General features: G+C 43.2%; 1 protein-coding gene across 1 annotated transcript in view; it reads left to right on the top strand.

Annotated features, from left to right (window-relative positions):
- LOC144757465 (equilibrative nucleobase transporter 1-like) overlaps positions 1-24,641 on the top strand; it is a 288,474-nt gene that overhangs the window by 90,848 nt on the left and 172,985 nt on the right. The window contains exon 5 of the mRNA XM_078646380.1: positions 7,917-8,056. Within this exon, the coding sequence (XP_078502506.1) occupies positions 7,917-8,056 (140 nt within the window). The remainder of the gene's footprint in view (positions 1-7,916; positions 8,057-24,641) is intronic.

A 24,641-nucleotide genomic window follows, 5' to 3' on the forward strand; every position in this document is an offset into this window, starting at 1 on the left:
AATCAATGGGCAATACCGATTCGGTATTTACAGAATCGGTAAATACCGAATCTTAACGATTCGGTATTTACAGATTCTGAAATACCTACATCTCCCCCCTTCATATTTACCACTTCTTAAATACCGAATCAGTAAAATTCGGTATTTAAGAAGTGGTAAATAAGAATTACCTACATCGGGCCCTATATCTCTAAATATATGAAACATGACTCTTTGGAAAAACAGATGCAGCGGACGCTAGTCCAAATGGCATACGTACATATTGAAAAAGACCCTGAGGCGTTATAAATGCCGTAAGCTTCCTAGATTCTTCCGTTAATTCGATCTGATGGTAGGCAGATCTTAAATCTAATGTAGAGAATATATTTGCACCATCAAATAACGACACTAGCTCATTTATGTTCGGCAACGGATGGCAATCAATGACTATGTTGGAATTCAACGCCCTCAGGTCTACACACAATCTTAACTTTTGATCCTGTTTTCTTACCAAAACTATGGGAGATACCCACTATCGGTTCAATAATGCCCTCCTTCAATAAATCATCTAACATGGTTTTGAGTTCTTCTCTTATGTTAATGGGAACCCCCCTGAGTTTTTGAATAACAGGAGTATGATCTTTTTTTTATATAATTTTGTGTAAAAAATTCTTAAGTCTTCCTAACTTCTCACAGAACACTGAATCAAAACGCTTGATAAGGTCACACCCTTTACCAATTCCTATGGAGTTATTGGAGAGTTCAACTACAGAAATTGTGTTCATCAGGCTATCATCACACAGAGATACTGGTTCCTTTGCCCTGGGGTTCAATGTAATACCTAACTTCCATTGGTCAAACCAACCCAACACATTAATGCCTTTAATAGAAATGTATAGCTTAATACTGGCTTTCCTTTTTTCAAACTGAATATCTTCCTTTTGTAAACCATAAAGTAACTGATGGAGAATGAATAAAGAAATGTCTTCTTTGAAAATTTGCTTTGAATATAACTGATAAGAAATGAATGACTGAAATCCACTTGAGATGATCTGCTGGATTAAATAACACAAAAATATAGAAAACGTTGAGAGATAAATAAATAAATGAATTTGCTTACATCCGCTCCGAAAGTTTTGAAGATCTGCTATGTTAAACAGACTGTAAATGCAGACATAAACGTTTCCGTGAAGAAATCTGCAACCATGGTAACTGAAAAGCTTTGTAGTCCAAAATCGCTGCCAGACGTTTTACGTTGTGCGTTATAAACGTCTTCACGCGTGTTAACAGCGTACAGCAAATGATGTCATGAAGAGCTGCGCAGCGAAGGTTCCAGTGAGAAAGTAAGACTCAAGCCTTTTTTTAAATTAAACAAATATCGCGCACAAATAAGTATTCTTAAAATAGCGCTCTGTGAGACAGATACCGAGCGGAGCAGTATCCTTACCCAAGGGATGACGGTTCCATACCGGTTTACGAGTCCCCGACATCCAGACTCCTCTGCTCTGTTTCCACAGGATCGCGGACAGAGCTGTAACCCGGAAGTCCCGGCCTCGCGAACCGGAAGAGGAACCCCCGGACCAATAACAGGAGGGGACACAGAGCGTGAGGAAGACAGAGAAGACGCGGGACCCGACCAGCGGAGAGAAGACGCGGGACCCGACCAGCGGAGAGAAGACGCGGGACCCGACCCAGAGAAGACCTGGATACCGGATAACCCCGAGGACGGTGAAGAAACCTGGTCCGAAGACTGGTAGTGTCCGGAGGTGGCTGGGGAGCGGCCGTGACTCAGGAAAGTTACGGTGGAGACAGGTTAGTGTTTGTGGCTTGGGAGCGAGTAGGAGGAGGGTGGAGAAGGAGCGGGAGGGACTCTTTCAGTAGCGTATAACAGAGGGACTATCCCAGTGCAACCCTTTGTGATTTCATACGCCCTAGTCTAAATGATCCCGCACTTGTTCAACCTGAGAGCGTACACCCTTATATTGTAGACTTGAACGTGACTTTGCTACACTGAATATCATACAAGAGAAATGTCTTGGTTTTCATAGTTTATAGATATTAGACCTCTTAGAACCCTATCTTGGTCTTATTCTTGGTGGTTGGCACTATATTCGCCTTATTCTTGGTGGTTGACACTATATTCGCCTTATTCTTGGTGATTGGCACTTTCCTCGCTCAAGGCACCTTAACAAACCCAGTGCACCTGGTGTTGTGATTACAGTATTCCCCTGAAACAGTACCATAAAACCATTCTGACAGCCCCTTTCTCCATCTCTTTGTTCTCCTATGAGCCTTCGGGGTGAACACCACGGCCAAGGACCACCAGAAGATCGGACAAAACCCCTATCTTCATCAGACCAGACCAGTTCACGGGAATCATCAGATGAAGAGAAAGAGCCTCCAATAACTATATCTCAACAACCTACTTCCTCTACTTTTATTAATAAATCTACTTCTAAACCCATACTTAAGCCTCCACGCCTGTTCATCAAGCCCGCCCTCCCACACGCTCTTAAAACACTTTCAACGTTGTACGCTTGTTGAATATCCAAGGAAAGTAGCGGAAAGGCTCAAAACCTCGCTACTTTGCTGTGACTTGTAAGTCAACCTTATAGACCAGCTATCCTAATGGTAGCATGGACAAAGCAGTCTTAGGCTCAACTCTTTTGGCATGTGAAGCCAGCTGTTTTACCACATATAACCACTTGAATACCAGATGAAAGGACACCACACAGGTTGTTATGAATATAAACAGTATATTTATTAATAACAAACACCTCTGAACTCTTTATGAGATCAGAGGGCTAAGCACATGACAATCTCTTAGGAAAAATACGAGAAGTTGCACAAAATTACAATGGTGCCCTAGGGGCACGACAAACCATATACTAAGTAAATGGTATAAGGAAATCGATAGAAGGAATGGAGCTGTCGAGAGGCTGTAGGATCGCTGGAACTACACTATCCTAACCTTAGGTAAGTAATAGGAGGCCCACGGGACGCGTGTGCAGAGTGTGAACTCACGCAAGATGCGGAACAAAGTCAATGGACAGTACAGTTTACGAAAAAGGTGAGTACGGACAGTCTTTACTATCTAGGACTAAAACGACTGGAAATCTGGACACTAGGAGAGTTAATCTACCCTTGAGCACCGAAATCCTCTTGTTACCTCACCCAAGGGCTGTGGGTGCATAGGTGTCAAAGTGTGTCGGGTTTCCGCGTCGAAGTCTATGGAGCCTTGAAGAAAGATGCTGTAGGCGACCAAGTGGAAGATGTCCGGCGTGATCCAAGGGTGGATTGAGGAAGAAGAGGACCTGAAAGCAGAGGGGAAAGTGTTCAAAGTCACTAGCCAGTGACCGGTGTGGAACCAGGAAGGAACCAGGTGCGGTCGTCGCGATCAGGTGAAGAGTGGACGCTTGTCTCTGCAGCCACGTGGACCAGGAGGTGTCATCGACAACCAGGATGGAGGCACGAGCTGTCCCACGCAGGTTCTCGCTGTCGGCGGTGTCGGATCCGGATTTGGAGTCAACAGGCCTTGGCAAAGGCAACCCACGCGGTGAGTGGAAACGGCGTCTGGTGCAGACCAGGAGGGTCCGGGGTACTTCTCTTTTGGAAGGAAGCAAGGGCCAGTCTGGAGTAACCAGACCAGCAGTGAAGATTTCAAGGATCGTCGTCTAGGAGGCCACTAGCCAGCCGGCAAGTGACCAGACAACGCGTCGAGCAGCAACCAAGCAAAAGGGCCCCACGTAGATCTCGTGGATGCTGGAGGGCTGGTCTCCGGTGGAGGAGCTGCTCGGGGCTGGGGCTTCTCAATCCCCAAAGCACTTTCTCGAGGATGCCTCTGAAGTCGTGCTGGAGTGCAGTTTCTTCAAGATGGCCGGTCCCACGTGTCTCGTCGCACCCACGGATCTCAGCTGTGCTGTAGATGTAGGTTGAGGTCGGAGAGGTCTGGAAGTCCGGATCTCGTCGGGCTCTGAAGTCTGGTTCCGGCGGGAAGGACGACAAAGTGAATTGCTAGGACGCTTGATGGTGCCTGCAGTTGCAGGGTGGACACTCCTTGCCCACAAGGGAGATTCTTCAGTCTTCTGTGGAGCAGAACGTCCAGAGTTTCTTCTTGTAGAGTTGTTCAGGATAATCTAATTTGGAATGGGACCAGCTCCTACCTTTATTCTCCTAAAGGGGGCTGCACTTGTGACTAGGTCCCTCCCATGGGTGGGACCAGGAAGGAGGGTGGTTACACCCCCTATCCTTTGTCCGGTTTCGCGCCAGAGCTGGGGCTGGAGTGCCCCAGCAACCGGTTTGAACCGGTGTATGCACAGGGCGCCTTGTGTGCCCCAGGCATGTCTCATTCCTTTCAGGCCTGTCCTACCTAATACACAAAATCCTGTCTGGGGTCGTGCTAGCACCTCCCAAGGCAGGAAACCCTTTGTCCAGGCCTCCCTCGCTGGAAGGACTCCCAGCAGCAGGAGGTCAGACTTGTGTCTGTGATGGCAGCATCCATTTTGTGATGCTGAGGCTTCGTTTAACTTTAACCGGGGTTCACAGTTACATACATGTCGTGTCCCTCTAAAAGGGAGGAATGCTACCCCCGTCGCCAGAATTGGCGAGGGGGTAGTATTCCAATTCGTATGACACCTTACTCAACATGTTTTGATAATGCTATACCAAAGTTAGCATTCAACTGCGAGGATTATAATGCACTTAAGAGTATATGGTATAGCATTATCATGGAACAGCTATTAGGACTTGGTTCCGCAAACTGCAGACAGGCTCAGCTTATGCTAGAGCACCATCTCACATAATTCCAAGCACTCTGCCTTCAGGATTGATAAGGCCTGCCATAGGAGTGACTGATAGGAATATATGTGTCCATTTTAGGGTTAGATATAGGTATACTATAGCAAAGGGTGATTACACCACCTTGCCCCAGCTGTCTTACCAGCCAGTTGTGTCTGTTTAGATGGCCAGCCAGGGGTGGCATAATACATGCTTCAGCCCCTGGTAGGCCCTGGGTACACCTATGCCCTGGGTTCCTAAGGTACACTGTACAAGGACTGATAAGGGGCCCAGTACCAATTGGTAAATGCACCTAAAGTACATGGATGTCAATTTAGAGAGAGAACAGCTAGGCTGTGGGTCTGATTAGCAGGCCCACAGCCAGGGAAAGTCGTAAACCAGTGAAGCAAAAAGCAAAAATCTGGGGTGACCATAGGATTGCAGACCCTACTCTCCTACAATGCCCTAAAAAATGTAGAGCCCAAACATTCACAACCTAGCAACTATGCCCTCCCAACAAAAGAAGCTTCTTTCCAAACTCTCAGGTGTTCCTAATGGGTGGTGTCTTGTTGAGTGGTCACAGTGGCCCAGTCTGCTGAAGTGCTGCCATCAGTTAAACAATCATTTGGACCCTATGTTTTTTTATGGCACCAATGAAAGTATCCAGCCAGCACCCATTGGAGTCTCCCTAGGGTGTCTTTAATGGTCATGTTTTGTATTTCAGGATCTGTCTTTGTGGTCAGAATGTTCCTGTAGTGGGGTCACCAGGGGCACCAGATACAGGTACAGATGATACCAGTCCAGCTCAGAACGTGTCTCTTTAGGGGTAGATTGGTCCAGGACTTCAAACCTAGTGGTTAGAAAGATAGTTCAAATGGGTTCCAAAACACAGAAAACCTCCTCAACCAGTGTGCCTAGGCCAACACCAACCAAGGGCGGGCAGATCTGTCTCTTGGTCATCCTGGGGTGGAAGAATGGTGTCCTACAGGCGTGGAATGGATCCAGGATGACTCTACCTTCTCTTCGTGTTAAAATGATGGAGCAAGTCCTCAAAGCAGATGACTTTGAATCAGTTTGTTATCTGAGCTCCTGTTACTGCAGTACTTCTGGGAAGACCATGTCCATTGAGATGTCTTCACGCAGGTCCATAGGTTTAGCAGAGCCCTGTGCAGGTCTACCGAGGGATTGGATCTCTCACCCTGGCAGAGACAGGAATGTTAGACCTTCCTTTTCCTCCCACACTAATGCGTCTGAGGACTCTTCAGGGTCTCAGATTAAGACCCAGTCTGGAGGAGAATGCCAGCTGTGCTGAGGCTCCTCTCCTGACAAATGTTTTCTCTCCCTATACTGATATGCATCCTCTACATCAAGACACAGAAGATGCACTCCTGATGGTGTGTAGTATTTACATCACTCTGGTGACCATGGGGAGATGCTGGAACTAATCAGAGTCTTCAACATTTCAAGATTTTTCTACCCCTCCCATCCTCAGAGCCTCTCTCCTTGTTGGTAGCCATTATTCAAGGGCTTGGTCTGAGCCCAAGTCTCAAGTCAGAGCAGATCAAGTGGTCTAGGTGTAATGTAAACCTGCATTGCACTGGATGCCCACATATGTTCTGTTGTCAAAGGAGAGATGGGTGACTAGGAGGTGTCACTTGGGCAGAGCAGAACTACAGTGGGATGAGGGCGATGCAATGGACCCCTGCCCCGCCGCACAGCTTCGCCAGTGTGGAGGAGGGGTACAGGAGAGTGTGCAGGTTGAGATGTTTGAGGTGGATATGTTTAACTTTCTCCTCAACAGTTCGCATGTGTGGTTCAAGGGAAAGTAGCCCTCTCCAAGGTAATTGTAGCTAACACATTGGCAAACATGCAACAACCACTCTTCATACATGATTAAAGAAAAGGGCCCCATTTATGGCGACTGAATTAACCGTTTACAGGGTAGGAGCTAGTAGGTTTACTACACAGCTGTACAGGTAAAAAGGACTGTGGCGTTGAACAATGTTCTGGCTCCCCACCACCATCACTAAGAAACTACAGGGGCAGTCCAACAACCCTGAACCAGGGACAAACAGTCGATATACCCAACAGAAGTCTCAGGTAGAGAAGTCACAGGAATTGTGCAACTTATTGTATAAAATTACAAAAGTAAAAAGAAAGAAGAGAAAGAGATAAATAAAAAAGGAGGAGAGAGAAGCCTATAAAATCATATATTCAAAATAAATTTGTACAAATTTCAGAAAAACATTGTAATTTATTACATATTAGGAGAAATATTTAAAAGAACAATTACGCTCAAGACAGAAGGTTGGCATACAAAAAACAAACATATAAACCAAACCAGTGGCTTAACAAAAAAAATTACGTATAAACAGAAACTGCACAAACAAAAATAGTGTGCTCTTCAAACAAATTATGGCCACAAAAAGCGTCGACGGCGTTTCGACCGCTGTATTATTGTATGGTCATCATCAGGACTTGAATTTGCTTGAGCGTTACACAGCTTTTAATTAAAATTAGCGGACCAACCAGACGATGATGAATGGCTGTCAAGTCAATTCCAACTTAGAAACAAAATCCAAATTGGATACCACGCATCCATAGGTTGTAGTCAAATCAGTAATGGATATCCAAAATCCACTCGGTTCTGCGCCCAATAAATCTGCGATATTCACGTCTTTAGCAGGACAGTATTACTCGGTCCACGCCTCGGGGATAAGTACCACCATCAGTCACCATGCAGCATGGGTACCAATAAGAAAGAAGGCATTTTTTGGGTGTCTCTGTCATCAGTAACCCTTCCTGTGGTCTCCCTTGATGGGCAAACCCATAGGGAAAGAAACACAGCGCTGTCCATAAAAACATACAAGGGCAGGATGGTACCGTTTACAGAACCATGCTGAGGTCCTGCATCTTAGCAGTGTGCATGCTCCAGAGAGGCTGATAGACATCTTTGATTGTTTCCAATGTGTTACTACTGTTCTGCTCACCCTTGATTCTGCATTCCTCCTCTTTAGGTTATGATCCTAATAAACATTTTGAGTGCCAAAAGATTTTCTTTTGAAAATAGTGATATTTGCGTCTCTGAAAATAGTGGAACTGCTGTGTGCCACTGACCAGGTCTGAACTTCCTCACCCCTTTCGTCTCTCTCGGTCCACAGGTGCTGCATGAGCGAGGCGCCACCCTGAGGGTCATGTTCGGATGCATCTCCGCTTGCAGCATATGGCATCTCGTTCGCACGTTCTTGTTGATGCCCCGGACTCATATCCCCTACCCTCCACCTGAGAACTACAACTATGGGTAAGGAACGCTGCGTGGAGGCTCTGGCCTCAGGCTGAACCTCTTCGGGGTCAGTATCGCGAGGCATCTCTTGCAGTCTGACAGATCTCCAAACGCAATCATTGTGACATGGCTTGTCATACTCAAACTAACAAAAGTTCCCTTTATCCTCCCTATTATATAAATATGTGTATATATGTATCTTTCTAAAAGTTGGACACTGTGACTAATGCCCTATATTCAGCTGTTTAAGGAAACAAATTAACATAATCCTGTACGTATACAATTTTGAAATCCTTCCATATGGATAATTGAAGAAAAATTGGGAATATGACCAATACATTTTCTAAGCCTCCATTTGTTTAATTTTATTATTTTTACTGAGTTTTGTCAAGAGAAACTCCCAATAAAATACATTAAAAAAGTTTAAAACATAGGGTTTCCCACGTCTGATTTCCATTGATCAACGCAACACTGTGAATACACCTCCCTAAGGTGGAATGTTTTAAAAACGGAAATCATTTTTTTGTCATTATTTGTCCTGAAGAAGGTGGAAGAAATAACTTCTTGTTCACTGAAGCGCCAACACTGTTGTAATCTATATTTTTATATGAAATTGTAATTTGCATTTTTATATGAAGTTTATATATATATATATCTTTGTGTCTCAGACACCTGTGACCTAATCTATAGAGTTCCACAAGGATCCTTCCTGAGCCCAACCCTCTGCATTCCATACATGATTCCTCCTCATCATCAGCATCAACTTCTTTCAAAACATCAACATCCTCTCCCAGCCATTCATGGAGACACATCTCATTCTCTCCCTCACGCTTAGGACACCCGGTACTCGTATCAAGTTCAATGCCTGCATTACTGAAATCGCCCAGTGGATGAAGACCCTACCGGACATAGACAAGACTGAAATTGTGATCAAGTCATTGCTTCCATCCCCTTATTCTCACATGTCCTGAAGATGCTGAGGAAGATTTCCAAATGGCTCCCAAACAGCACCCGGAAAAACATAACACATGCCCTCATCCCAACTGGCCTGGACTACAGAAACCGCTACAATGCTGGGCTCAACAAAAAACTCACCAGAAGGTTGCAGACCATTCAGACCTCATCACTCTCAACCTCACCTGGCACACTCACATCACACCACACCTGAAGGTGCTCCCCATTCACAACTGAGCACAATTCAAACCCCTCACCCACACTTTCAAGGCACTACATAACACTGGTCCATCATACCTCAAAAATCGCATCTACTTTCATAAACCTTCCAGACACCTCCGCTCGTTTGTATTCCTACTCGTAGACACCCTACGCATAGGAAAACCAGTCGAGCCTGCCACATTGCCCCTAATGCACGGAACGACCCGCAGCTACGTTTAAGAGCCTCCTCCTCACTTCTTGAATTCTGCTGAAGACCTGGCTTTTCGAGTATTCCCTCCAGACGCTACGCTTGGCCAGATTCACATCTGCTCAGTGCCAGGACACCCTCCTGGGCGATAATGCACTCTACAAATCTGCATAACATAACACAACGTAGCATCCTTGATGACTGCAACATGAGCCCCAAATTTTGTCTGGCATCAGTGTCATTTCTCAAATTTAGTTCCCTTTTGTCCACCATCAACCTCCCATCGTTTTACCTCTGTTTTAATCACAGAAATGGTTTCTCCTTCGGCTTTGCTGACTTTTGCTCTAATAGAGCCATAAATGTCATACCTCATGGGATGCCCAGTCTTCATCATAACCTACATTACTTGTGGCCCACAGACATCTGGCCTTTACCTTCAGTATACCCTCTGTGTGCAGTTTAGCGTCCCTCCTGTAGACCTTGACATCTCTTAAGACTGCATCAACACAGCCATCCTTAAGTTTTACCGGTGGGAGCTGATGACCCTGCAGTGCTGGGTGGGGAGCAGACAGCTGACCTCAAATCTGACTTCCAGTCCGCATATTTGTCATGTTGAGCGCAATGTCGAACCTGTAACCTATACTGTAGTTGTCATAGGCCTTAATCATTATTTTTTGTTTGTTTCTGACCTGTCTGCTGAATGTGCGTGTAATTGCTTGGTTACTGGGGAGCTCCCAATACATCCTCGTAGAGATGGAACCTGTGACCAGGAACGTAACCCAGACGCAGTCCCCAAATGGGCTGCACGATCTAGACAGCCTATGTTGCCCTGCACCTGTGTGCCATATTCCAGATTACCCTAAAATGGCATGGGATGCCAAGGTACTGGGTGGCTCTACCTAGAACAGCCTGTAATGCCCTGGTACTAGGTACCATGACCTAGAACAGAATATGATGCCTGGAGATGCCTTGAAATGCCCGAGTGTTATGTGGCATAGGTTATGTGGCATAGAATACCCTGTAATGGTGTGGGATGGTGATACCCTGTACTGGGTGCCATGTTGTAGAACAATCAGTAGTTTGGGGAACCCAATGTACCCTTGGAGGCTTGGGCAATAAAATAAATGGTAAACGGAGCCTACACGGGATTTGATTCACAACGATCTTTTGTTACTCAAAGATAAATCAGGGAGATAGTCCTAATGGAACAAACGCCAAAGGGTCATTAGACAACATCAAACAAAAATAAATCTTAGCATGAAACACACGGGAAAACCTACTAGTTTGAGGGGGGGTGGGGTGCCGCTACTGCTCGAACAGCCAGGTCTTGAGCTTCTTCCTGAAGGAGAGGTGGTCTTGGGTCAGGCGAAGGTCGGTCGGGACGGTGTTCCAGGTCTTGGCGGCCAGGTAGGAGAAGGACCTTCCTCCTGTTGTCGCTCTTCGGATGCGGGGTACGGCGGCGAGGGCGTGGTTGGTCGATCGGAGGTGGCGTTTGGGAGCGTAGAAGTTGAGGCGGTTGTTGAGGTAGCTCTGGCCATGGTCGTGTAGGGCTTTGTGTGCGTGGGTGAGGAGACGGAAGGTGATTCTCTTGTTGACGGGGAGCCAGTGCAGGTCTCTCAGATGTCCGGAGATGTGGCTGCGTCGGGGGATGTCGAGGATGAGTCTGGCTGAGGCGTTCTGGATCCGCTGGAGTCTCTTCTGGAGCTTGGCGGTGGTTCCGGCGTAGAGGGCGTTGCCGTAGTCCAGTCGGCTGGTGACGAGGGCCTGGGTGACGGTCTTCCTGGTCTCGGTGGGGATCCACCGGAAGATCTTCCGTAGCATGCGCAGGATGTTGAAACAGGACGCGGAGACGGCGTTGACTTGTCTGGTCATGGAGAGGGAGGAGTCCAGGATGAAGCCCAGGTTGCGTGCGTGGTCTGTCGGTTTGGGTGCGGTGCCCAGGGCGGGGGGCCACCAGGAGTCGTCCCAGGCGGAGGGGGAGGAGCCTAGGATGAGGACTTCCGTCTTGTCTGAGTTCAGTTTCAGGCGGCTGGTCGTCATCCACTCGGCTACGTCTTTCATCCCTTCGTGGAGGTTGGTTCTGGCGGCGGCGGGGTCGTTGGTCAGGGAGAGGATCAGCTGGGTGTCTTCGGCGTAGGAGATGATGTTGTAGTGGCGAAGTTTCAACGAATGCCGTCATCAGAATGGGTAGCTGCTGGGGACAACACGATGCATGAGCCGTTACAGGACTTAGCAAACTATCTGTATCCAATGGTACTGCTGATGGTAGTGTAAGACAGACGTCCAACACGCATTCTTCTCCGCATAGCATACATCGAAGCACAGATAAGATGCAATTCTGCCAGATGGGTCTGAATGAAAGAAACCAGGTCATATTCAGATCTCTTAGCCGGGCTAATCCAAGGACTTTAGTTATGCGGTCCCGATTATGTATAGTTAGGATCGTTTCTTCCATCGTTGCTGGAGTTTTGTCTGCGACTTGGCTCGCCATATCGGAGCAGAAGGATCAAAAATAAAATTCCTGCTACGAGTCCCAAAAGAAGTGGTAGGCCGCCAAAGACAGAATGGACAAAATTAGGAAAAATGCCCAGAACTGTTTCGAAGGGTGTTAACAGTCCCGAAAAAATTGTCTTCAATATATACCACTGGTATCTGACATATTTAGAATTTGGCTTAGCATTTCTACGAAATGCACGGGGCAATTTGTTGATGAAAGGCTATGTATCTCTGCCGTTGTCCTTGCAACTTGCAGATCATACGTTTCTTTTGATGACGTTAAGGGCACAGTTGTCTGTAAAAGAACAGACTTTATTCTGCTTAAAGTATCAATTCGAATAGAAGAGATATTCAAAGGAGGCCAAATTGTTGCCTCCGTATCTGGAGTGCTGTTTGGATACAATACCTGCATACAGCAAGTGACCATGGAACTCACGCTCACGAGATAGGCTTTCCCTGGCACCATACCACAACAGCTGTGGTCCACTATTAGAATATAACTCCCGTTAGAAAGCCGTGTAAAGAATGGCTCTATTCGTGTTGCAGGTGTGCCGTGCTGGTGACATGAACGGTTATTTGAAGTCCCCTCACAGGCCCCATGCAGGTTAATACCTTGACACAGAAGTATACCGCTTAGTGATCGTTTACAATTGTTACCACTAAGAAATACATTCTGTTTCTTTTCGCTGTAACATGTGTGTGTGTGTAAGGCAATTTCCATGATGACTTAATGTACCCTTTACCCAACCTTTCATACTGGCCCGCTGGTATATACTCTTGGCAGTATTTAAATTGGAAAGTTGTTATCGGAATTGTAATTATTCTGTGTATTATCCATTCAATGACAGGCATCTCTGACATTGTCAGTGGTAATCTCTCAAGTTTTTTCAATGCTCAGAATCATATAGTCTGCTCCTTTTTGTGCCAAACTGATTTGTGTATCAGTAAGGTTAACGATATAGAATAATGAAGTTGTGTTGATTAAACGCCAGGGCACGTAGCCTGAACGCAGATTTTGCAACGTCCAGCCAAGCTGTACAATAGAACGTAATTGGGACTGACCGTGTTGTAACATTAGTAAGTCCTGCTCTATTATATCAATAGCAGATGATACAATACTGTCCAGTGAATATATCCTGGAGGACAGAGTCATTAACCCATTGTCCACAACTGAAAATTATTTTTCCAAATTAATACGATCAATTTCTCGTATTTTTTCTGCTGTTTCAATTTGCATTTCTTTCCAAGCTTCGTTGTATGCAGCGTATATACCGGCCGCTATGAAATGTTTTTGACGTTGTTTGCATGGTCCCATTATGAAATCACGCAAGTCAGCATCGTCTTTAAGTAAAGTTAAGTGTTGCTTAATTTCAGCCAGTGTGGATTTCTGTAGCCATTTGAGGCAGAGTTTCCCTACACTGTATGTTGTAACTATCCCTGTATGTTGTCTCTGGGAGTATCTTGGGTCTGGCTTGGTCATTTTTAACCCCTGTATTTTGTTCAGGAATCTATTTTGACAGTTATTTGTGTCTGTGGGCCAGATCAACCATTTTTTCCAATCAGGATGTGTTCTGTTTTGGTTAGAAATATGGGATACGTCTATCTCAACATCTGTAGTGCTATTACTGTCAGGTGTTGGCTTTGGAATAGACGGTTTGTTTAAGTCTTTAATTTTGGCTAGGCCAAGACAGGTTGTCTGTTGAATGGTGTCATTCAAGAATATAATTTGTTCTGGGATCATGCAGGCTCTAAATAACGCTTCTAAACCTTGGACCTGCCAATCTTTGGTACCCCAGATGGTTTTTGTTTCAATGTTAATTTTCCAGAAATCAAAACCAAATGTAATAATTTTTTCATAAAATGTTTCCGAATAGATCAATTTAGTATTTGTCAGCATTGTTTTCATTCCTGTCTTATTTAATATTTTGAAATAAAACGTTTCTGCATCACTTGTGTTAAACCCTGAGAAGTACGGGAATTTCCCGTTAAATGTTTTTGAACTACCTTTTGGTGGAGTTGCACAATGTTCCCATTGATTATAATTAAAAACATTTCTAGGCTGAGCAGATTTATGCAAATAGTGATGTGCAAAGTATTATAACAATACATTTCTTCATAATTTGATGAACCCTGTAAATAATCATGTTCTGTAAATTTTGCTGACATAACTAAATCTGACATCATATCATTAATACTTTCAAAGTCCCAATCATCAGAGAATGTACTCGGTTTTACAAAGTCACTTAATGAAACCATGAACTGGTGTGGATATTTCAAGAGCTCGACCGGGCCATAGATTTCGTAATCCGTTTTGTCCCATGCTACCCCACCGGGTATTGGATTGGCTGTGACATTCACTGATGATAGTTCTCTTTACTCGATGTGGGATGACTTGTGTGGCTTTAGAACCAAGTTGATGTTCTGACTTGCTGTGTCCATTGTACTGTATTTTCCCCCAATGAATTTTCCCAAACAAAGAACCATGATGAGCCAAAGCAGGAGGAAAAGTACACCTAACACAATCCAAAATTCAATCCATGGTGAAATCAGATAGGTTTCTTTGAGTTGATGAAAGAGTTCAGTTACTTTGTCTTTAAAAGTTTTTATTGTTGGCGATTCTTCTAGTTCGCTTGGATCTTCAGAAAAGTTATCGAAATTAATTAAGTAGCCAGATGCAGTTCTGTCAATTGTTGGAATTGCTTCCGGATTTTCATTTGCTTTTGCATTTTTTGTTTCATTAGCATAGTCTGAGGCTACATCGTTGTAGACTGGTGTTTCTTGACGTACTGTTGCAATTTGGGTTTTAAGAGGCATAGGTTCCATGGCTTTGTTGCATAGTCCTTTTTCATTTACTGCAGGTTTATCAAATGTGATTAGTCTCTCAGTTTGAGCCTCTTGTATTATAGCAAGTTTTGGTACTCTGCTATTTCTTGGGAGTCCACTGGGCCTACTACTTATTATTGGCCACATGATTGTGGTTTTACCAGGTCGATCGATACAACTCGGTTCTCCTTTTTACCAGCAAGGGGCGGTAGTACAACTGATCTTGTTCCGCTGACAGCTAAGACTGGTACTGCTTTTTTGTAAGAAGGCCCAAATTCCTTCTTCACCGCGATCTTTTCTCTGACTAGATCCCCAATCTTTGGAATCCAGACAGGCCTTGCTGGGACAGGTGGTTTATCTTCAGTGGCTGTTGGCTGCTGTTTTAACTTTACGTTGCTCAGGTCTTTTCTTGTTTCATTTAAGTCCTGTAAAATAGACAAACGATCTTTGATATGAAAGCATTTTTCTTCTACCACTGAAGTCTGACTATCTAAGTCCTGAATATGCATTCTAGTCCCGAACAATAGTTCGTACGGACTGAAACCTTTTAGAGAATTTCTTGGCAGATTGTTAAGACTACGTTGGACACTTGTTAAATGTTGGACCCACCCATCACCCGAACCTAATACCCTCGCCGTTATAGATTGCTTTATGTCCTGGTTTTTTCTTTCCACAATCCCATTTCCCTCAGGATGGAAGAGACAAGAGTACCGCAATGCAATGCCCATGCTGGTCATGGCCTCCTTAAAAGCTCGAGAGCTAAAAGCAGGACCCTGGTCAGAATGTAGCATGCCAATTGCGTATGTACCGATAAAGACTCGCAAATCTTTTATAACAGTTCAGTCGTCAGCCGAGTGCTGGTGTCTGCAATTTTAAGTGAATCTAGTCTTGAATGTTAATGGGACGCATTTCTGCGTATAGATAGCCTTATGCTTTCTAAAAGAAGGGTCCTGGCATTACTCCGGCCGGTTCGTGACTGCGATCTCTGTTGCAGTTTTGACAGCCCATTGCAAATTTGTAGTTTTGCAGGCTCATCCCCGGCCACCAGTAATCTGATTGTAATTCTTTCAGAGATACCACACTGCCTCTATTTGAGTTATTTTTTGTGCTAACCAGAATGGAATTCGTTCCCGTTTTGCAGGTACTTTACCCAGACATGATTGTATGTTCTGTGGTGTTATTTTGTTTGTGTTCCCCTGATGAGGGGTCAACTGTGGAATGTTAATTGCTGGTTGGACCGTTGTAGTCCGCATTACATATTGGACTAATTGTCTATGTATTTTAATCAGTTGTTTTAGCTGTGCTATTAGTTCCCGGTCTGACATTTTTTCTATGTCTGGATGTGGTGTGTAGCTGGCTAGAACCGGCCACGTTGCTCCTGGTCTACCTAGTGGACTGAGCCTGGTGAAGTGATTTTGATGTTTTAGGGCGCCTTTAAACCAGAGCAGGTGCTCTTCGTAATATAATGGGATTTCCACCTCCTCGAAAGGGGTGTACTCTTCCGGAGGTTCCTCTATTTTGTAATAGTGGAAGTCGTGTGTGACAGCGTTAGCTGCTGGAAAGTTTATCCATGAATAGAATACCTCTGTCTGCCGATATTCATGGGCCTCTATCACGAATAGGACTATACCACCTTGTGAAGTCAGTCCGTTTACTATAAGTTTAATAGTTATAGTTCTTCTTATGTTGACCGGAATGAGTATAGCATTCGGGTCATTCTGTTGGAGAGTTGCGTCTTCCAACAACAGTTGAGATGCTGTAGCATCTCTTTCTTCATCTCCGTCAGGCATTTTACTGACAGAAAGTCTTTTTAATATGCAGATCAAGTTTCAAGGAGACAAAGATTAGGTGCACAATATTTTGGAACACTGTATCCTTCAACGTTGACTAAACCAAAAACTATACATAGGAATCTCTTCCTACTAAGTTCCGGCGGATTTTAACCTTTTACCCACTCCAGACGTCTTTTGGAGTATTTACGGGAAAAAAGGGTCTGTGTGAAAAAGCACGACTGAGTTACTCTAACATCTTGCGTTAGATTTATCGCCTTACCAAACGTTGGGCGCCATGTAGTGTAGTTCCTATATTCCCAATATGCTCTGCGCATTGGAATAATATATTCAGCAGTGTAGACGTAGGACTGAGGTCGACTAGGTCTCTACTGACTATATTAGACTTAAGTTTTGCCAGCTAGCTCAGAGGTCACTAGAAACTTTCTCGAATAAACGAGGAGTTTAACCTCCCTGGATAGACAAGAAGGGATTAGCTTCTGACAACCATATAACATGACAACTTTGCCCCCTCAGAATAAGAGTGTATCTCTAGAGTCGTGTGAAAACAATAGACAGCTATTTCACTCAGTCAAGTGTGCATACTTAGTTTCACCAGAGTGCCTAGAAAAGAGAGAAGGGTGTTTTCAATAAAAGGTGTTATTTATTGAGCAGTCTTCTTTCTCATGCAAGAGAAATGAATTGCCACAATTGCAATATTTATAGTAAAGTAAAGTGCGTACAGAAAAAGGAGGATTAAGAAATAAAACTGTAAAAGCATTGATATGGTTTCTTAGCCATATGATATTTTAAAATAGATAAAATATATACATACATATATACATTGACTAACGTACTCAACTGGTGCTTCTAACTACGCCTACCCCGGTGTACCTGCCCTAAGCCTAATACGTGGGAAGGGGTAAGTAAGTAGCAGTTTTAAGTTAAGTTGGTTTTGCCAAGAATCTGACTCAAGAACTCTCTTTAAGGGTTTAGTCAGCTCGGTACCTGGGTAATAGAAAGCAGGAGGTCTGGTATCTCTCTCTCAGGACTCGATATCCCAGTATCCCGCGAAGGTATCTGGAAACACTGGAGCTGGATTTCTTGGCAGTTGAAAAGACAGCGTCTCTCTCAGTGCGTCAAAAGGGAGGGGCAGCGTCCGTGGGCTCTCGCATCAGCTGAGCTCTCGGGCAAGTAGATAGCTGCTCTGCTCCAAAACCACCACCGTGTGTTTGCTTAGGGCAACGTTGGTATATTTATACCTGAAAGGTGCCGGGTTTGACGTAAGGTTGGACATAAGACGTCAATAAAGATGTCACTAAGAACTGGCCGTTCTTACAGTGCTTCACAGGAGTTCTAGGACGAAATCAAAACAAAAGCAATGGGGATTTCCCAGGTTGCTGGAGGTTTTAGTTTGTTTAGAGAACTCGTTGTGCTTTCTAGGAGTCCGGGGAATTAGCCGTGCTTAATGTGACTGCATGGGCTACGACTAAATATGGATATGATTCCTATGCCTTTATAGGGATATTATTTATTATAACCGTACAAGGGCATAAAATAGAAATATCGATTTAGGTTCCTAGTTAAAAACACAATACTATCAATACTTTTCTTGTGCCACATATAAGAGATGGAATGTTAATTTAGTAAAAATATGACGTATAAGAATGTTGGAGGACACTGCGATAGACTCCTGTAGGCTGGTCATGTTTTACCGCTTATTGTTTGTGGGACCATGTAAACTATACTTGGAAAATAAAGACGATAAAAGAAGATACACTTAACTCGCTTTTTAATTCACAACACACCTATTGACGGTGCTAGAGATGAAGGACTGAGCGAAGACAACTGTTTTTTTTTCTCTACACTAGATGGTCCCTTTAAACTTCGGCCATTCCAATTTTTGTAGCCTACGCAACACGTGACTTGCCTGGTAAAACATGGCCAAACCACTTAAAATGGTTGATGGCTTGGGTGGTGTCGCATCCATTGAAGAGTAGGATGGGCTTGAATATCCAAATGTACTATTTCTGTAATCCAGCCTTTCTTTAAAGGATAAGTGCATTGACTGCCTGCATACTCTTTTGCATATCATGACACCTCGCTGTGGAGTGAGGCCTTGTGGCCATCCGATCTAGGGCTGATGCCCAACCCGTTGAACCAAGCCAGGAATCTAGAGTTGGTAATCAATAATCAAATCTCTCTGACCAGGTGGATGAACGTGGTTGCTCCTCCTGCTTCCACACTCTGAGACATTTCCGAAAAATCTTCAGAAGGCTCCCACTCAACTCTGAAGAATTGTCACACAAGCCCAGATCACCAGCAAGCTGGAAGATGGGAATGCAGAATCCTTTTTGCAAGACCACCCCAGATTTATTCACCTTTTGCTGGATCCTATATTTTTGCTGGCTGTAGAACTCTGTGCACTTCCCCTTTGCTAACCAGTGATAAAGTGCATGTGCTCCCCCTTTCAGCATGGTGAATTTAGCATACCATAATTGGCATAATGAACTTACATATATCTCGAGTATATGGTACAAAGGGTCCCCTGGGCCTGTAAGTTAAATGTAGTAAACTGCAACACCCATTATTTCACTACAGTGACAGTACAAACATATCTACAGGCCTATCCAATTTAGCCAGGCAGTTGAAGTTTTAAACTGCAAATTGGAAGTGTCAAAATAACCCACTTTGATCAGTCAAACTCTTCCTTTTAAATATTCATAGTAATCCCTAGGTATGCCTTATGCCCCTACAGATGGGTGCATGGTATATAAAAGTAAGACATTTAGGAATCTAATGGTAAACATGTCCTTACAGTGAAAACGTTACAAAAGCTATTTTTACTGTAGCAAGGCCAGCTGTTCCATAGGAAAACATTAATAATGCTAATTTTGGTTAGGATATAGCTAAAAAAATAATTAAACAATTTTTTAGTAGATATAAAAAATCCAATTAATTGGTGATGTATTTTTGATAAACATTAATGAAAAGCTACTTTTAGAAAGTTACCTTTTCCCAGCCTCTGGTGCCCTTTTGCACTTCTTCCTTCCAGCCAGTAATTAACATTTGAATAGGTGTGGTTTTATATATATAACACTTGGAGTGCACTTCAAATAAGTTTCATCATCACAGGCAAATGATAGCTGACACCTGGGCAGGGCCCTTGTTTTGTCAACTCCGCGCCAGACAGGCTCCAATTACAGTGGACCTCATTTTGATCGTAAAGTGTCAATTCCTGCTTGAATGTCAATTACCGCTTAACAGGTCTGCTGGGGTTTTAAATATAACTCTTGGGGTGCACTTCCAAAAAGCGACAACAGAATGCAAGATAAATCTATATCCACTGTTTGATTGCCAGAAAACACTGTTTTGTTTTACCAGACTCCTGTCTCTGGGTTTGTTGGGGGTATTGGTACTGCCCCAAATTGGATTTTGCTGATATGGGAGGCACTATAATTACCATATCAGATAGAGATCACTGACAAAATATCGCTGAATACAATATAGAAGCACAAAAATATCGGAATTAAATATTGATAACAAAAATATTGACTTCCTTTACTGAACTAGCAAAACACCAAATATCGAGAACACTAATATTGTTGTTAAAAATATCGATTTTAACCTATATCGAAAACAGAAATGTTGGCAACAAAAAAGCTAATTTGCATTTGAAGTTTAAAAAAATATAGCACTGGCCTGTGTCCCTTTCACTGAGGTAGCCAACCACTACAGTTTAGTGAAAGCCCTTTCTATCAACAAAATGAAGACCAACTGATCCCCTTGTGTTTTATTTGGAAGACGCTCGGGTTGACAACTGCATCACTCTTGACACAGATGCCGACCTATATTCCAAATACGATGGTGAAAGGTTTATGACAGCACCATGTCACAGGAAAACAAACAACTCAGAGGAAGGATGGCGCAGTGCCTTCCAATCCACACTAAGCAGAACCCGACCTACAATGTATACATTTATACACTCATTAGAAAAAGAGCAAAGCTACCAACAACTACGAATGGAACAATCTGTTAGACAATTTGCCCCTAAACCTAGCAAACAAACCAAAAGAATGTACAACATGCTAGAAATTTAAAGTCAAAGGGCCCGATTCACAGAACTAACTTAAGACAAGATCCTAAACTTACTACTTTTGGTATTCACAGAAGTTAGGATTTTGTCTTAAGACAGACTTAAGACAGACTTAAGACAAAATCCTAACTTAAATCTGTCTTAAGTCTGTCTTAAGTCTGCCTTAAGACAAACTTAGGACAAAATCCTAACTTCTGTGAATACCAAAAGTAGTACGTTTAGGATTTTGTCTTAAGTTAGATCTGTGAATCGGGCCCAGTCTATTTATAAACCACAAAGGAGGAGATTACTTAGAAATAATAGCCAACAGCATATTATAAAATAAATATTAACCTACAAAAGTCCTAAAAAATTATCAAAAAATGTAAACCAACATAACAAATCATATTGTTAATAAATAATATGTATTACATTAGTCAAAAAATTTATATCATTCCAATATTAATGAAGACTAAGATCATAAAATATTATATAGATTATTTCAATTAAAAAAATAACTGTCACCAACCAAGAAACCAAAAAGAAACTCAATCCTTCCCTTTAATTACAACATATAAAGCACACAATTGCAAATAACAATCACTAACATTTACACAAACAATATAGTATCACATTTCCCAATCCAAAAGAAATAAATAAATAAAACTTACTGTTCTGTAGCTGCAGATCTTCCTGTGTATCCATGTAGTCAAAAACAGGAACAATATTGTCCAGGAAGCACCAAAAAATGCAAAAATAAAACGAATCCAATAGAAATCCCTTAAAGCAATCCAAAGTATGTAGGAACCATAAAGAAAAGTGCCTGATTACAAGTTTGGCGCTCCGACTTCCCGACCGCTGCAGTCGCAGTCCGAGGAAGAAGGCTGCAGCAGTGGTCTCCTGCCCGCCCTATTACGAGGTTTCCAATGGGCCAGCGGAGGTCTTCTTGACGGCGGTGAGTGTTCATATTTATCGATGCATGTGTATATATTTTGACTGCACATGACAAAAATAAACATATGCATGATACATGTGAAAAACATCTACTACCCATAGTTGGGGTCTGGACCATATATGGCCAGTCCAGTCAATGTGCATATGGTATAAAAGCGACTTAACTGGATTTCGGTGCCAACAGAGTCATTTTCCATGGTGTCAAGATGCTGTTGTAAAGGAGGGGACCTAGAGAAAGGGGTCTGCGTCTGAAGGGAAGAAAAGGAAATGGATGCGCATGCACCCCAAATCCTGCGATTCCGCCAACTCGAAGCAGGCCCCTCCCACTGGCATGTTCGGCTTTTCAGAAAGCCAACTCGTAATTCGGACGGCAGTGAACATCCCTGTACCGCCATATGATAGCTGCTTGCTGCCACTACGGTGGTTTTCGAATGGCTGGCGGTGTTGGAGATCCTACAGCAGTCTTTCCAACAGCAACCCGACAATCTCATAATACAGTGGGTGGACCACAGAGGACGTGGCAGTCGGACAGCCACCTCGGGTACGGCGGTCTTGAGGCTGCGATAGTCGTAATCAGGCCCAGAGGGTTTAAAAAATAAATGCCTAAGGAACCCCCGAAAAAAAGCATTGCTTTATTATACACCAAAATTGTTTTCGTTTAAGAAAAAAGCATAAGTCCCAATTCCTAAAAGACCTGTTCTTAGACAAAAACCTGTAAAGTACAAAACACCACAGACAAAACAAATTACATTATCTAAAATACATATACATCACAGGAGAAGCGTGGCTCAGTGGTTAGAGGCGGCAGACCCGGAAGCTGAGATCGGCCGTGGACCAGGGTTCGATTCCCCGCCTCGGCGGGTCTCGTGCTCAAAATTCCACGGACTCGACAATTCTCGCTCCGGTGCCCACTCGACTCACGGGGTCACACTCTGCGACTCTGGGCAATAGCTTGCTTAATCTCCACTACGGCCCCTCGCGGCGGGATGCCTGGCTTTCACCTTGTGGATACCCTGCCGGGGTATCTCACAGGGGAATACCAGGACGGGTTCCCTAAGCAAGCGCCTTGAGACCCCTGGGTGATTCGTGCGCTATATAAATCGAAATACATTTACATTTACATTTAGCCATCAAAATATAAATAACACAATTTAATATAATATAATAATACATTTCTAAAATAGTGCATGATAAACCAAAATTACTAACAAGTGAAAAACACTACTATTAACACATCTAAAAATACCAAAAAGCCACAAACAACACTATAAAAAACTTGTAAACCTCCTCTCTAACCCCCCATCCTCAAAACCCATACCCTTATATAAGGGCTTACCTGTTCTGATGAAAATGAGTACCTTACCTCCACTCGGTTCCTGTAAAATAGACGACTAAAAATAACACGTATGCATTACAAAATAGAAGCTAGCAGTAAAAGAAAAATGGTCACTAAATGAAAAAAGACTATCTCCCCATACAAATGAATGGGTAATAATGTAAAAAAAAGTGAGGTATAAATTAAATAATAATATTTGATAAATACAATTATTTATTATAGACTGAAAAAACATAAGTTAAAAATAATGTGGAAAAGGTATCTAAAACAATGTAATGTTACAAAAATAGTTAACGAATAGAAAACAAAAGTGGAAAATATGCAACATGTAAAAGTAATTAAATATTTACTTTTCTTAAATAAAGTGGAAAAAATGTATTTACTTTATAAAAATGTCTATTTTTAAGTTCCTCTATATATATTTATATCTCAAAAAAACCTTTAACAATACACATCCGCAAGTCAATATATGACTATAAGATTGACTAGAAATGGATGACAGAAATCAATAATCTATGATTGTTATTAGACATTATGGACGGTTGTTATGACTATCTATCAATATTAGCATTGTTTACATATAAGGTCATAGGTGTCCCATGGTGGTTCGTCTCGTATCAGCCACTGGGCTTGGATTTTAAGATTATGTTTTTCCAGCAATGGTGTGCCTTATCACATGCATAAATGTGTTATTATTATTATTTGTAGACAAATTAATCCACTTGGTACGTGATAATCTACTAATGTTACATACACCATGCAAAGATGACCACCATAGTCACCACAACTATGCCCTTTGTTTATGTTTATGGCCGGTACATTGACTACATATGCACTCTGCCATATGAGGGGTCGTCTCCTATCAGCCACTGGGCTTGTACCTTAAAAATATGTTTTTCTAGCACGGATATGCTATTATCACATGTAGAAATGTGTGACTCATGATTTAACGATATGTTAATAGATTTGGTATATAACAATTTTCATTGTTACATACACCATGCAAAGATGGCCACCATAGTCACCACAACTATGTCCTTTGTTTGTGTTCATGGCCGGTAACCTGACCACGTATGCACCTGGGTGAAACTTTATTTAAATTGTTTGTTTTCAATACACGAGCTACCCGTGAGCAAGGCGAGAGTTTCATCGCCGAAACGCGTTGGGTTTTGTTCCATATTTGCCGTGTATCACATGCTGGAACCTTAAAGAAATAAATTCTCTTTGAGCACACGTACTGTTTGGTGGAATTTATCGGACTTTACTGGAGTGGAGTTGCATATGCACAGCGGCCGCTGTGCTTGGTGGCAAACATTGAAGACATGGCGACCTCCGCCCCTGGATTGCAACGCAGTAAATAGGTCCCGGTGCAAACGGAGGAAGTGGGCTGATCTATTAATACAGACACCGGTTGACCGCGCTGGATTATAAACAACGTTACGAAACCTCAGGATTGTTACCAGACTCTCCTTGGACCACCCGGAGGGGAACCGCCTACTCGGAGGACAGAGGATTCTGTCGGGCATGTCGGCGTGATCCCGGGGTGAGTCCATTTAAACTTATCTTTTCTGGTAAAGTGAAATCTTCCATACGGCGCCTGTAAAAGACAGACTTCCCGATATGATGGATGTGGCTGCCGTGAGATGCTTTGGGCTGTACAAGCAAGACCCGGATAGTTAATTTTGCCTGAACAAGTTCGTTCATATCGTGACACTCACAGCGTAACTGTCTTGTGTTCAACCTGCATCATAAAGTAAGTCTGCGGGTAGGCGACACGGGCATCCAGT

The sequence above is a fragment of the Lissotriton helveticus genome, chromosome 1_1, assembly GCF_964261635.1.
Source record: "Lissotriton helveticus chromosome 1_1, aLisHel1.1, whole genome shotgun sequence".
Lineage (NCBI taxonomy): Eukaryota > Metazoa > Chordata > Amphibia > Caudata > Salamandridae > Lissotriton > Lissotriton helveticus.